General features: G+C 34.7%; 1 protein-coding gene across 2 annotated transcripts; it reads left to right on the top strand.

Annotated features, from left to right (window-relative positions):
• Nucleotides 1–3,336: 3,336 nt before the first annotated feature.
• LOC112710863 (uncharacterized) lies at nt 3,337–13,202 on the top strand. 2 transcript variants are annotated; one of them, XM_072202904.1, is made up of 3 exons: nt 3,337–3,784; nt 7,164–7,464; nt 12,839–13,202. In XM_072202904.1, exons 2-3 carry the CDS (start codon nt 7,167–7,169, stop codon nt 12,892–12,894), a joined length of 354 nt encoding a protein of 117 aa, XP_072059005.1. In that variant the 5' UTR covers nt 3,337–3,784; nt 7,164–7,166; the 3' UTR covers nt 12,895–13,202. The 2 variants fall into 2 exon arrangements, with proteins under 2 accessions (XP_072059005.1, XP_072059006.1); XM_072202905.1 differs by lacking the exon at nt 12,839–13,202 and adding an exon at nt 9,645–9,912 and having other exon boundaries at nt 3,383–3,784.
• Nucleotides 13,203–13,520: the final 318 nt, after the last annotated feature.

Here is a 13,520-nt window from a genome sequence, read left to right as displayed (position 1 = left end):
GGAAATAACAAATAAAACTTCAAGAATTAAAGTGCTAGAATAATAACAAGCAAGGAAAACTAAATCAAGACAAGAATTAAACCTAAACTTAAAAGAAATTTAACTAATCTATCCTAATTCTAGAGAGAAGAGAGAGCTTCTCTTTTTAGAATTTAACCTAAAGCATATTTCTAATTAAACCTAATTACTCTCCCCTTGTTCCTTCTTGAATTTGGCCTCAAATACTTCAGAAATGAGTTGGATTTGGGCTTGGATGAGCTCAGAAATCACCATTCACGTTTTCTTTAAGTTAGTCACGTGCCAAGTGTCACACGTACGCGGGATGTCACTGGTGCACAAAAATTACACTCACACTATGTAATTTCGCACAACTAACCAGCAAGTGCACTGGGTCGTCCAAGTAATACCTTACGTGAGTAAGGGTCGATCCCACGGAGATTGTTGGCTTGAAGCAAGCTATGGTTATCTTATTATTCTTAGTCAGGATACCAATAGGGTTCTTTAGTTTCAATTGTAAGAAGTAAAAGAGCATGAAATTAGTGATTGTTACGCAGTAATGGAGAATGTGTTGGAGTTTTGGAGATGCTTTGTCTTCTGAATCTCTGCTTTCCTATTGTCATCTTCTTCACGCACGCAAGGCTCTTTCTATGGCAAGCTGTGTATTGGTGGATCACCGTTGTCAATGGCTACCATCCGTCCTCTCAGTGAAAATGGTCTAGGTGCACTGTCACCGCACGGCTAATCATCTGTCGGTTCTCACTCATTCTGGAATAGGATCCATTGATCCTTTTGCGTCTGTCACTACGCCCAACACTCGCGAGTTTAAAGCTCGTCATAGTCATCCAATCTCTGAATCCTACTCGGAATACCATAGACAAGGTTTAGACTTTCTGGATTCTCAAGGATGCTGCCAATGGATTCTAGCTTATACCACGAAGACTCTGATTAAGGAATCCAAGAGATACTCATTCAATCTAATGTAGAACAGAGGTGGTTGTCAGGCACGAATTCATAGGTTGAGAATGGTGATGAGTGTCACGGATAATCACCTTCTTTATATTAAAGTGCAAATGAATATCTTAGATAGAAACAAGCGTGTTTGAATAGAAAACAGAAATAATTGCATTAATTCATCGAGACGCTGCAAAGCTCCTCACCCCCAACAAAGGAGTTTAGAGACTCATGCCGTCAAAGAGTACAAAGTTCAGATCTAAAAATGTCATGAGGTTCAAAATAAGTCTCTAAAAGTTGTTTAAATACTAAACTAGTAACCTAGGTTTTCAGAAAATGAGTAAACTAAGATAGATAGTGCAGAAATTAACTTCTGGGGCCCACTTGGTGTGTTCTGGGGCTAAGACTTGAGCTTCTCACGTGCCTGGGCTATTTCTGGAGTTAAACGTCAGGTTGTAACCTGTTTCTGGCGTTTAACTCCAACTTGCAACCTATTTCTGGCGTTCAACACCAGAATGCAACATGGAACTAGCGTTAAACACCAGTTTACGTCGTTTATCTTCGAGCAAAGTATGAACTATTAAATATTGTTGGAAAGCCCTGGATGTCTACTTTCCAACCCAATTGAGAGCGCGCCAATTGGACTCCTGTAGCTCCAAAAAATCCATTCCGAGTGCAGGGATGTCAGAATCCAACAACATCAGCAGTCCTTTTTCAGCCTGAATAAGATTTTTGCTCAGCTCCCTCAATTTCAGCAAGAAAATACCTAAAATCACAGAAAAACACACAAACTCATAGTAAAGTCCAGAAATATGAATTTTGCCTAAAAACTAATAAAAATATACTAAAAACTAACTAAAATATACTAAAATCTACATGAAATTACCCCCAAAAAGCGTATAAAATATCCGCTCATCAGTCACGCGTATGCGTGGCCTGACGAAATCCTCCCTCACGCAAACGGGTGAGGCACACAAATGCGTGGCCATGAGTTCCACCAAATTCTCATTTCTTCATGAATTCTCCACTTTGCATGCCTTTTTTCTTCCCTTCTTTGATCCAATCCTTACCTCCTAAGCCTGAAATCACTAAACAAACACATCAAAACATCGAGTGGAATTAAAGTGAATTAAATTTAGCAAATTAAGAGCATAAAAAGCATGTTTTCAATCTTAAGTGCAAATTAGGAAGAATTCATAAAACTATGCTATTTCAATGAATAAATGTGAGAAAATTGATAAAATTTCATCAAATTTACTATAGGATAAACCATAAAATTTTAGTTTATCACAAGACTACAATGTTACTAGTTCTTTTAAATAAGGTGGAGTAGGAGAAATTAAACTGAGGTTGTTGAAAGTAAAAGTCCAAGGTTTAGTTGTAGTTTGTCTGTTTACTATCTTAGCGATGCCAAAGAAAATTCTTAGGATCAAGAGAATAAAAACTCTAACATGGTTCTAGTAAGAAGGAGGATGGTATAGCACCAAAGAAGATAAGAGAATTGAGATTTGTAAATACAGTTATTCTTAATATTGCACTGTTTATAAATAGTGGTGGAAGTTTTTTAAAGAAGATTGTCCACTATAAAAGAAAGTTGTGTACTTACAATAATTTGAACTCTAATGATATAATGTCGAGTTAGATCTTTTTAGGAAGTCCATAGATAGACATTTGTCAATTACAAATTAAGGACTAACATATGAAAAAAATGGCCAATGATCTTACTATAGAGGTAGGAGATGGAAAAAGAACTAGATTTTAGGATAATACGTAATTATAGTTTGAAAATTTGAAAGCCTCATTTTTTAGTTTTTTTTTTCTCAATCTCAAACAAAAAAAGAATTTGTTATAGGAAACAATGAGTTTTGGGATTAAGTTAAATGCGTTTGGAACTATTAATGGAGGCAAAAACTTTGTCAATATGAGTTGGAGCTTTTAGACAAACTTCACGGAATTTTTATAACCAATTAAATTGATAGGAAGAAGAGAGGATGAATTTTTGTAGAAGTTTGATAAAATAAATGTATTTTCTACTAATTCATTTATGTATGTTTTGTAAGTGAAAACTCTTTCAGAGGATATAGCATGCTATAAACACAATAAAGAGATTTGGAGCGAATTGATTCCTCTATGAGTTGTGTTTACTTGTTTTGTTTTAATTGATTGGGTTATCACTGAAGATCATTTGAATCTATTGGATATTATTAAACAAAGCGATATTGTATATCAGTCATGATTCTGAAAATTAGATCGGACTGACCTATTCGACCGGTATAACTGCGAACGGAACACTAATGCGATTCGGTTCAGCCTTAAAAACCGTTATTGTAAAAAACAGGTTAGAAACCGCTAAATCAATTAGAAACCGATTGGTCGGGTTGAACCGGGACCCGGTCGGTTCTCTTGAAGCGACCTTGCGTTGTTAAGAAGTAGAACCCGCCAAGGTTCTCTTCGGTCCTCACCCCCATTTCCTCTGCGCTGCAGTCCCCCACCCCCAAATCACAACCCTAGGTCACAGAAGTCTCCCCCACCGCCGCAGGGAGTGAGAATCAGCGCCGCCGGCCATTGCTTTCAGTCACCTTGAAACCTTCAACCAAGCTTCTCTCTCAAAGAAAGAAAAAAAAAAGTGATAAACCCTAGCCTCCATTGTCGCCGTCGTTCTTCTCACCGCCGCCGTTCCACCGTTCTCCCCCAGCTTCTTTTCTTCGCGAGTTGCCAGCTTCTTTGCCAGCCTCCATTGTCGTCCGTCGTGTGCTCGTCGCTGCCGCCAGCTTCTCCGCGTCACATTGTTGCTCCCTCTCCTTCAAATATCTGCTCACTATCCTCGCCGAAGGTAATCAGTCAGTGCTTGTTCTTACTTGTTCTTGGACTCTTGGTTGATTAACTCTGTTATTGGCTTACTTCTTGATGATAAATTGATACTGATTCTTCTGATAAATAGATACTGGCTTAGTGAATTTGCTGGAATTAAGTTACGCTATGGTTTCTGTAGGAGAAACATTATATCTAATACTATCCGTGTTCCCTTTTTAATTACTATTTGATTTCATTAGATGTGGGGTTTGGTGGCGATTACTTTGCAAAATCATAAAAGAAGTTTTGTAATTAATCATTATTGAAAACAAAAATGAACGTCACTTTAGTATTTGATTAGCGATTATGTTATCAACATGTTATTTCCGTTAACAAAACTTTGGAATCGAATTACAGGTTTCTTAATTCTTATAGGAGTTAGTTTCTTAATCTTGTGCTTAGATTGTAACTGTTAATTTCAGTTATGGATGATAATATAAATCAAGAAGCATTTTTCTTGCTCATAATAATGGTTTCTGCCAATCAAGTAGCATTTGCTTAGATGGTGACTATCTTCCATTTTTTCTCTTTCAATATGCTCTGTTCAGACTGTTTTCTGCCTCAGTTATTATATGCTGAATGTTTTCAATATTCTCTTCCAATTGGGGATTGTATGAGTTATTATATGCTTCATTTTTCATTGTTCTAACTTCTGTTATTACAAAAATTTGCAATTGGTGATCTTTTGATTTATTATATGCTTTCATGTTTTCATTGTTCTGTTTTTATGAAGAAAAAATTTGCAATTGGTGATTGTATGATTCATGTTTTCATTGTTCTGTTGTTTAAAAAAAAAAAATTTGTTTCATTGTTTGGTTGCATTGGCCCTGCCTCTCCTCCTGCGTTGGATTTTTTTTTTCAGGCTCTATTGTGTGTTTGTTGTGCAACACTTATCATTTTTTGTTTTATTTTTTTGACCCAGCTACATTAAGGCAATATCCTCTGTCTTGAACTTGTGCACTGTGATTCAATCCAGTCATTTTTAATGGAAGTATAACTATGTTAATTGTCTGCAGCAAGTTTTTGTAGATTTTGATGATTGATGACAAATTTTCATGTTGACATTTCAAATTTGGATATTTCTTTTTGTTATTTTTGTGATTGTATTTTGATAATATTATATGATTTTGGTTGTTGACATTTCATGTGGCGCCTTAAATTTGGAAGATATTTTAAATTTATTTATTAACGGTTTTTTCGGTTGAACTACGGTTGCACCGGTTGAACCAGTGAATCAGTAGTGAACCAGTAACAAAAGTGGTTTGATGACCGGTCCGGTTTTCAGAACCTTGATATCAGTATATGTGCTCTCTACGAAGGATGTTGAAGCTGTTCAGTATTTATTTTTTAATTGTGAATTTACTTGACAAGTGTGGTGTTCTTTGATGGTTGATTTTGGACTACTTTTGACTTCCTCAAGAATTGTAAAATAACACTTTGAGAGTTGTATAACAGTGTCAATAAAAAAGAGAGTGCGTAAGAAGTGGTTGATTGGCTCTTGCTATGTTATTTGGATTATTAGACTGTCTTTTAGAATAAAATAGTAGAGGTTGTCAAAATTAACAGATTGCTCAAAAGTTATAAGTAGTAGAGTGGTGGTTGACCTTGTAGTTGTTGAAAGTAATGATAGAGATAACATAAGAATAGTAAACTTATGTCTGTCGTTTTATTTTCTGTCATTTATTCTTGTTTTTTAGTATGATCCACGTTGTTATGTTGAGTTATTTGATTTAAAATAATAATAATAATAATATGCAAACCAAACAATTATTGAATTTCCCTCTAGGCCTCCTTTGTGGCATTTGTAAATCGTCAACTAAACCAACTCTTTGTTAACAACATTTTTAACTAACTCTTAATTTTTGGACATATTTTCCTGGTAACATTTACACTAGTTTTGGATGGCAGAGGACTAACTTTTTATGATGTGATTTGTGTAATTAGGTGGTTAAATTGACAGCATGCTTACTTTTGATTGTGATTTCGTTTATATCTTGAGAGATATTTCATAAGAAACATGAAATTTCCTAAAGGAAATTGATTGTGTTATTTGGCAGATACAATGAGGATTAATAAATAGATCATAATACTAAAAGATCACTACAAATAGTCATGTCACATAATATATAATGCGGTATTGTGCATGTTCTGCACTTTGTACATTTGGTTTATTATTATTGCAAAGCTATTATGGTTATGTGGTTGTCTGAAAGTTAGACGCTCATAGTCTAGAATTCACTTATGATTCTTAACTAGTAGTTTTGTGGACTAAAGTAATCTGTTTTATGTTAAATTATTTTCAGAATGTAATTTATGTCCATAATTATTCAACCTGATAGTCATTTTCAAAGTGTTTTATCTTGTGTCATTTCTATTGATGGTTGACTTTTGTATTTGTCAAAACAAATTAAATTTTTAAGTTTGACATTCTTTAAACTTAAGAAGTGGTTGAATCATTTACTTTGAATTTTAATGATCTATTTTAATTGATTTGACGACTAATTTTATGTCCGTACATAGTATTTTTATTTTTTAAATTTGTATATTTTGTTCCAAAGAAAAATTAAGTATCTGCTCTTACCAATAGGATGAGATAAAATAGGTGCGAGGAGTGGTTAGGATTAACTTCTTTTAAATAAAAAATTGATAAAATAAAATTAAAATTATGAAATTTACGTATGCAAAAAATTATAAATCTAGTAGTATTTTTTATTGAAAAATAGTACATGTTACAAAGGTTGAAGTGTCCAGCTAAATTGAACAATAAAATTTGAATGAATAACTAAATAAAAATAATGAAAATAATTTTTATAAATATTAGATCAATTTAATTAAATTTAATTAACAAAAACACTTGTTCCTTTAGCATAACACATCCTTATTTGGTTTACAAATTTCTTTCAATTTTGAAGATCTGTTTGCTGAATTTATGTTAAATAATTTTCTTAGTGAAATTCCTGAAATAACCCTAAGTACTTTAACCGCCGCTAGCCAGCTACCCTCAATCTCAACCCTCTCATCTCTCTCGCTGTCCCCATCTCCACACTCCATTCTCTATTCTCCCTCGCTCGCCATCGCTCTCCCTCCCTACACACACTCACAGCCTCTCTCACTCTCGATCTCTGCCTCCCAACTCATTTCTCCCTCTACCCCTAATTCCTCGTCCTTGCCACCGTTGTCTTATTCCCTCGCTGGTGCCCTCTGCTTCTGCGCCACCGTCATCCACCAAGTGGTATTTTAAATTCCATTAATTTCAATGTTAAATTGTTAAATTATGTTGTTATGTTGTAAAATTCTGTTGACTTGTTAAATTAAGTGTTAAATTGTGTTTTTCGTAACCGTTTTTCTTTGAATTTCAGGCAATGGAGTTTGTTAATAGGATAGTTGAAAGTGCAAGGAAAGCTTCGAACAACAATACGGTGATCAATGTTTGTCTCGCTGCTTCGTTTATGGTGCTGGCTGGTAGATCATTCCATCAGCAAAAAATAATTGAGGCTCTGGAGACTGAGAAAGCATCTCTTGTAAAATCAAATAAGGATATTAAAAGGACTCTTTGGAATTGGAAGCAGCAGCTCTACGCAGAAGCCGCGAGCGACGACGCCCTCGTACCGCTGCATAGGCTCAAGGCCATCTACGGCGAAACCCCGCATTCTACAGCCGGTAATTTACTTGCTAACCCTAATTTTGGAAGCAATTAATTTGGATTTAGTTTGTATACTCAAGTTATATAAATGTTTTAACATCCAATGATGCATGGATATGATTAGGTAATAGTTTCAATTAAATTACTTGAATAGTGATTTGATTTACACTGTGTATCCATTGACACTTTTCATGAACTTAGCAAAGAAGTGCATATCCCATTGGCACTTGGATAAACAACTGTCAGCATAAAAGCCTCATAGACGTAGGAGGAATTCTGTAGGTCTATTGATGTTTAGTATTCAGTCGACCTTGTTGGTTTGTACATCCAATTTTAAAGCCTCGTCTTTCTCAAATTTGTTTGACAACTTGATTGATATCTTGCCCCTAGTGTTATTTTGTTTGACAACTTAACATTTTGTTGTAGCCCAGTGTCATTTCGTCGAACCTCTTATGTAACATTAACATCATTTGGTCTTGTCTACCCAAATCGATATCATGTTCAAGAGGGTTTTGTTTTGCATTTTCCCCTTGTATTTCAATAAAATCATTTTGATTTTTTCTTCAGACTAACTATTTTAGCAATTTGGGTCAATTTACAGACTAATTGCACGCACTTAGTATTTGTTGACTCAATAAAAGGACTAAGTATTGTTGTCGTATGATGAGTCAAGATGTTAACGAAATGGCTTTCACTTATCCGTTGATGAAACATTGCCAATGCATCAAAAGTAACAATGGGGCTTTCTGCTAGCGATGTTCTTGGCATATTGGAAAAAAATTGTCTGGTATTTGGAATTGTAGAAGAGTAATTATTCTCGGGTTGGCAGTGGGACGGATAGGGGCGGGCTTTTGCCCTATCCGAGCCCGCCCCTCCCATCCCCGATAAAAGTTAAATAACACTTTAATTTTTACATATTCATATATAAATTAAGATAAAAATTTAAAATTCATAAATAAATTAAAATACAAACATAAAATTCATACAATGTCAAATAACATGAAATAAAAAAAAGCTAATGTCCGATCACTACAAATTTAACACCATAATAAAGAAATTACAACATTAGATATAAAGGAGTCTTCAATCCTTATTCTTGATCATTTTCCACATCTTGATCGTCATTAAAAGTTTGAAAGTCAAGATTTAAACCTGAAAATTGAAAGAGATAGCAATTAACAAATGAATTAGTATTATGTAAAAAATTAACATAAATGAAGATTAAATAATATATTACCTTTACTTCCCAAAGTTGTCCACAACCAACTTTAGCCACACATCAAAGCTTTAGTTATGTTTTCTTTGAGCTTTCTGCGATGAGGAGAAATTACACGACCACTTGTACTGAAAGCAGATTTGGAGGCAACAGTTGACACTGGAATAGAATATATATCCTTGGCTATTTTTGCAAGAATTTTAAGTTTCATCTGATTGTTCTTCTATCATTTCAAAACATTAAAGTTAGGTTAATTTGGAGGATGAGTTTCCTCCTCAAGATAATGATCAAACTCAATATTCACATATGAACTCCTTGTCATTTTTTTTTCTTTTAAGATATACCATATAATCATCACGCCCAAATAGATTACATTTCCACTTTCATGAACTTCTTTTATACCAATATGTGACACATCATAAACTCATTTTTTTATTGCATTCATTAACCATCTCATTACAGAACTGATGAATTCTGCCATCTTGCTTGGAACATTTTGTTGGATCTGGATATATTTTTTCAAATTGAAACTCAATTCCAACAGTTCATCTATCATAGTATCATCAATAGAACAGTTATCCAATGTAACAGTGCATAATTTTTTATCAATGTTCCATTATAATAGTTTTTTTAATCAATGTTTGAGTGAGAACTTCACTTGTATGTGGACAAGGAACATAACAAAAGCTGAAAAGAAACAAACATGTATGCATTTTAGATTAATGAAAATCAACATATGAAGACAACACAATGTATAAAAGTTTATAAATTTTTTGAAGTACATCAATAGGCACATATGCAACTTCCACGAACTATCAATATAGTGAGCCGTGACAACCATGTATCTTTTTTCTTGATTAGAAGTCCACATGTCGCTAGTTATTGCAACTCTGCTATTATTTTCATCTAGTTGAAGAGTTAACTTTAGCTTCTCATCCCCATACATCTTCAAGATGTCTTTCCTAATTGTGTTTTGACTAGGCACTTTAAATGTTGGTTGCATTGAAGCAAACACTCGCCTCAATCCATGGTAGTCCACACAACTCAAAGGATACTCATGCAAGACAATCATTTCGGCAACACATCTTTTTGTGTATGAAGGATCAAACACAGAGCCATCTTCATTCACTTTTTGCATTTGTGATTGTTTTTGCTATTGATTCAACAATTGATGATTGCCTTCAATAACTTGGTACTATTCCTCGGATTTGCATTAAGCACACTCTTGCGAAATTTGCATTTTGCCTTCTATTCACCTTCAACTTTCAAACGATCAAAATACTCCCAATAAGCACTTTTAACATTAGCCTTATTATCACCTTCAATAGGAGTTGATCCTTCTGGAGTTGAGACATTATTATCTGTTGCTTGTGGAGTTTCTGAAGTTGGATTATCATTACTCTGAACTTCAATTTCATTATTATTAGGAGAGGAGCAACACTGTTGCTTTGTGTGTCTTCTCTAGCATTATTAGTCATGAAATAATCTTAAAACACCTACATAAAAAAAATTGAAAAAACTAAGTAGCATTAAACAAAATAAAAATACTTATAGCAACAAAAATAAAAACAGACAAAAATAATGCAAGTAATATATGATGACAATAAACATGTTAGTCTTCCTAACATAAGTTGCTACAAATAATAATACAGCGCTGTGAAAGACTAAATAGAGCATATAAACTAGATTTAATCTTATAAACAAATGGATTAGTAAATATGGAGTAATTGAAGAAGTATGTTATGCATATAAAACGGTATCAAGGCATAAGCCATTGGATTTGTAAATATGGATTATACAGATTATGAGTGCCCCTAATTAGCTGCATATTACTCTTCCTAACATAAGTTGCAGTTACAGTTACAGAGTTATAGAGTTCCACAGTAAATGAAAGATAAGCAAATATATGAATAACAGAGTTCCAGAGTTACAGATTATGAGTTCCCCTAATTAGCTGCATATTACTCTTCCTAACATAAGTTGCAGTTGCAGTTACAGAGTTACCGAGTAAATGAATGATAAGCAAACATATGAATAACAGAGTTCCAGAATTACAGATTATTAGTGCCCCTAATTAGCTGCATATTACTATTCCTAACATGTTGCAGTTACAGTTATAGTTGTAGATTCACAATGAGAGAGAGAGAGAGAGAGAGTGAGAGAGAGAGATAGATAGGAACGTACCTGCAGATTCAGTGATTTGCGGCGACAGTGACGTTGCAGATTCACAAATCACAATGAGAAAGAGAGAACTTAGGGGCAGATGGAGGGCGGCGGCGGGCGGGTAAGTTCGGGCATTAGAGAATTCGAAGAAGAAGCTCTGCTCTCAGACAGAGGACGGCGGCCAGCAGGTAAGTTCAGGCATTAGAGAATTCAAAGAAGCTCTGCTCTCAAACGGCAGACGGCGGCCGGCGGGTAAGTTCAGGCGTTAGAGAATTCGAAGAAGAAGCTCTGCTCTCAGACGAAGGACGGCGGCCGGCGGGTAAGTTCAGGCGTTAGAGAATTCGAAGAAGAAGCTCTGCTCTGGGAGTCTGGGTAAGTTCAGGCATTGGAGAATTCGAAGAAGCCCTGCTCTCAAACGGAGGACGGCAGCCGGCGGGTAGGCATTGGAGAAGAAGCTCGCTGCTCTCACTACTCTTACTCACTAGAGAAGAAGATTAGAGTTTGAAATTTGAACTAAAGAGTGAAACCCTAGGCACAAAAGTTATTTATATATTTTTTATATTTATTAATTTTTATATATTTTATATTATAATATATAATATAAAATATATACTCCGGGGTGGGTACACCCTGACCCTGCCCTGCTGGTGCACCCGCCCCGCACTGGGTCGGGTTATTACCCGTCCCGACCCAGTAGAGGCGGATCGGGTACCCATGAGTTCAGGTACTCCTGCCAACCCTAAATTATTTCTTTTTGTGTTATGAGTTCTGTGACTTGGGAGCCAATGTTATACATATAATCCCTTGTGTTTGAGAAGTTTTGGTATGCTTATAATGCGGTCAATTATTTGGATGGAACACAGTTTATTTTCACTTGTGATTCTGGCAACATCAGATATTGCCTTGACAAAACAAGGTTTCAATTTGGAGGGGGAAAGAAACCCTGAATTGAAATTAGGGATGGAATCGAGCCAACCTAAGTTCAAGTTTGGTTCATCACTCAACTCATTAACAATCGAGTCTATTTGTAAAGTTTAAACTCGACTCACCAAAAGCTCACAAGTTGAATTGAGCTCACGAGCTGGCTCAAATAACATGAACATATATATATGTTGTCTATCTATCAATTATGATTTATTTCGTCTATCAATATATGCCTATGTGATTAAAAGTACAAAATACAAGTTCAAGTTCAACTCATTTAATGAGTTCAAATCTTGGCTCAAACTTGGCTCACAAACTCATGAGCTTAGCTTATCGACCTATCCATAAGTTGAACTCAAATTGGCTCACGAGCTAGCTTGACTTACTCCTGGCTCCAATCGAAACCTCCTTGTCAATTTTTGTATTAAGTGTTGTAGGTGATAATATATTACCGTTAGGAAGACCATGGAGATAGTTTGTTACTACCTTCATTTATTGTTTTAATATAGATATAAATTTTCAACGAGGGAAAAAGGGCTTATTTCACAAAGCATTTGTGTTGCTATTCCTTGATGACAATATGTTTCTTACTTTTGCTATTTGATTTTGGGGCAGTTGAGTGGATGTTAGTTGTTTTTAGTTTCATTTTGATAAAAAAATGATTCGTTCTAAGAACTTATTATCAGTTTCTGTTTATCTCATCAACTCCTCCTGTTAGAGAAAATTTCCAGTCTTAAATAGGAAGTGTTAGGGTATAAATGGATGGAGAATGATAGCAGGACAAGAGGCAATAACATTAGTTCAGTGAACTGTTAAAAGTTAAAATTGTTGAAAAAATAAGGAGAAAAATTCATACATAAATGTCACTCATTAATCATCCACTATGTTCCAAGTATTTATTTGCCAGCTTGACTGCTGCATCATTTGTTGTGTCTACATTAGTTTAACTACCTTGTCGATTTGTTTTATAAGTCTGATTTGGTGCCTAAACATGTCACAACTAGTAAAGCATTGCAAATGCTTGATGTTGGTCATCCAAGTTTGGGATTCATCATGATTTTCATGTACTACTTTTATGGTTTTTCCAGGAGATGCTGTGAATGAAGATGCAAATTCGGCTAGTCTTAGCAAGTTTGTTGCTTGAGATCTGCAAAATTGTTAACAAATGTTAAAGTTTTGGCACTGAAACTCCAGAAGAGTGTTAGTAAAATAATTTCTAACGGAACAAGAACATATTATTCTGTCGTACTTGGTTGTTTTAGTTTGCATGTAAATTTAGAACCTTGAGGAAATTAAAAGTGGTGAAACCTTCATCAATGGAAGGACAAAATCACATTTTTGTTACGGTTATATGTTTGATCTATATAACAATGAGTTAGGCTTATAAAAGCAGGAAAGATTTCCATGTTATTGACTTTGGTGATATAAGTTGTTTCTCTATTTCATCACCTATTTCTCGATGTGTACAGTCTTTCGTAATTCCTTTCCCTGTTTATTGCTTATTCCAAGTCGAAGTGATTGTGCTAACAAGTTTTTAATGTCTGTCTTAATCAAGAAATGCAGCATATGCCATGTATAAACAACTTCCTAATAGTTTGTTTTAATATTTAACAAAGAATGCGTTAGATAAAACATAAATATGTTTCTTGTAAAACATTTTGAAAGCGCGAATTCTATTTGATTATTAGAGGATTTTTTATGGCTAATAAGGGCGAATGCAATTAGTTAGGGTTTGAATCATAGGTAAAAAGTGGTTGGAACAAAATCGCA

This window comes from Arachis hypogaea, chromosome 9 (genome assembly GCF_003086295.3).
Source record: "Arachis hypogaea cultivar Tifrunner chromosome 9, arahy.Tifrunner.gnm2.J5K5, whole genome shotgun sequence".
NCBI lineage: Eukaryota > Viridiplantae > Streptophyta > Magnoliopsida > Fabales > Fabaceae > Arachis > Arachis hypogaea.
This window is presented reverse-complemented; position numbering and strand designations above follow the sequence as displayed.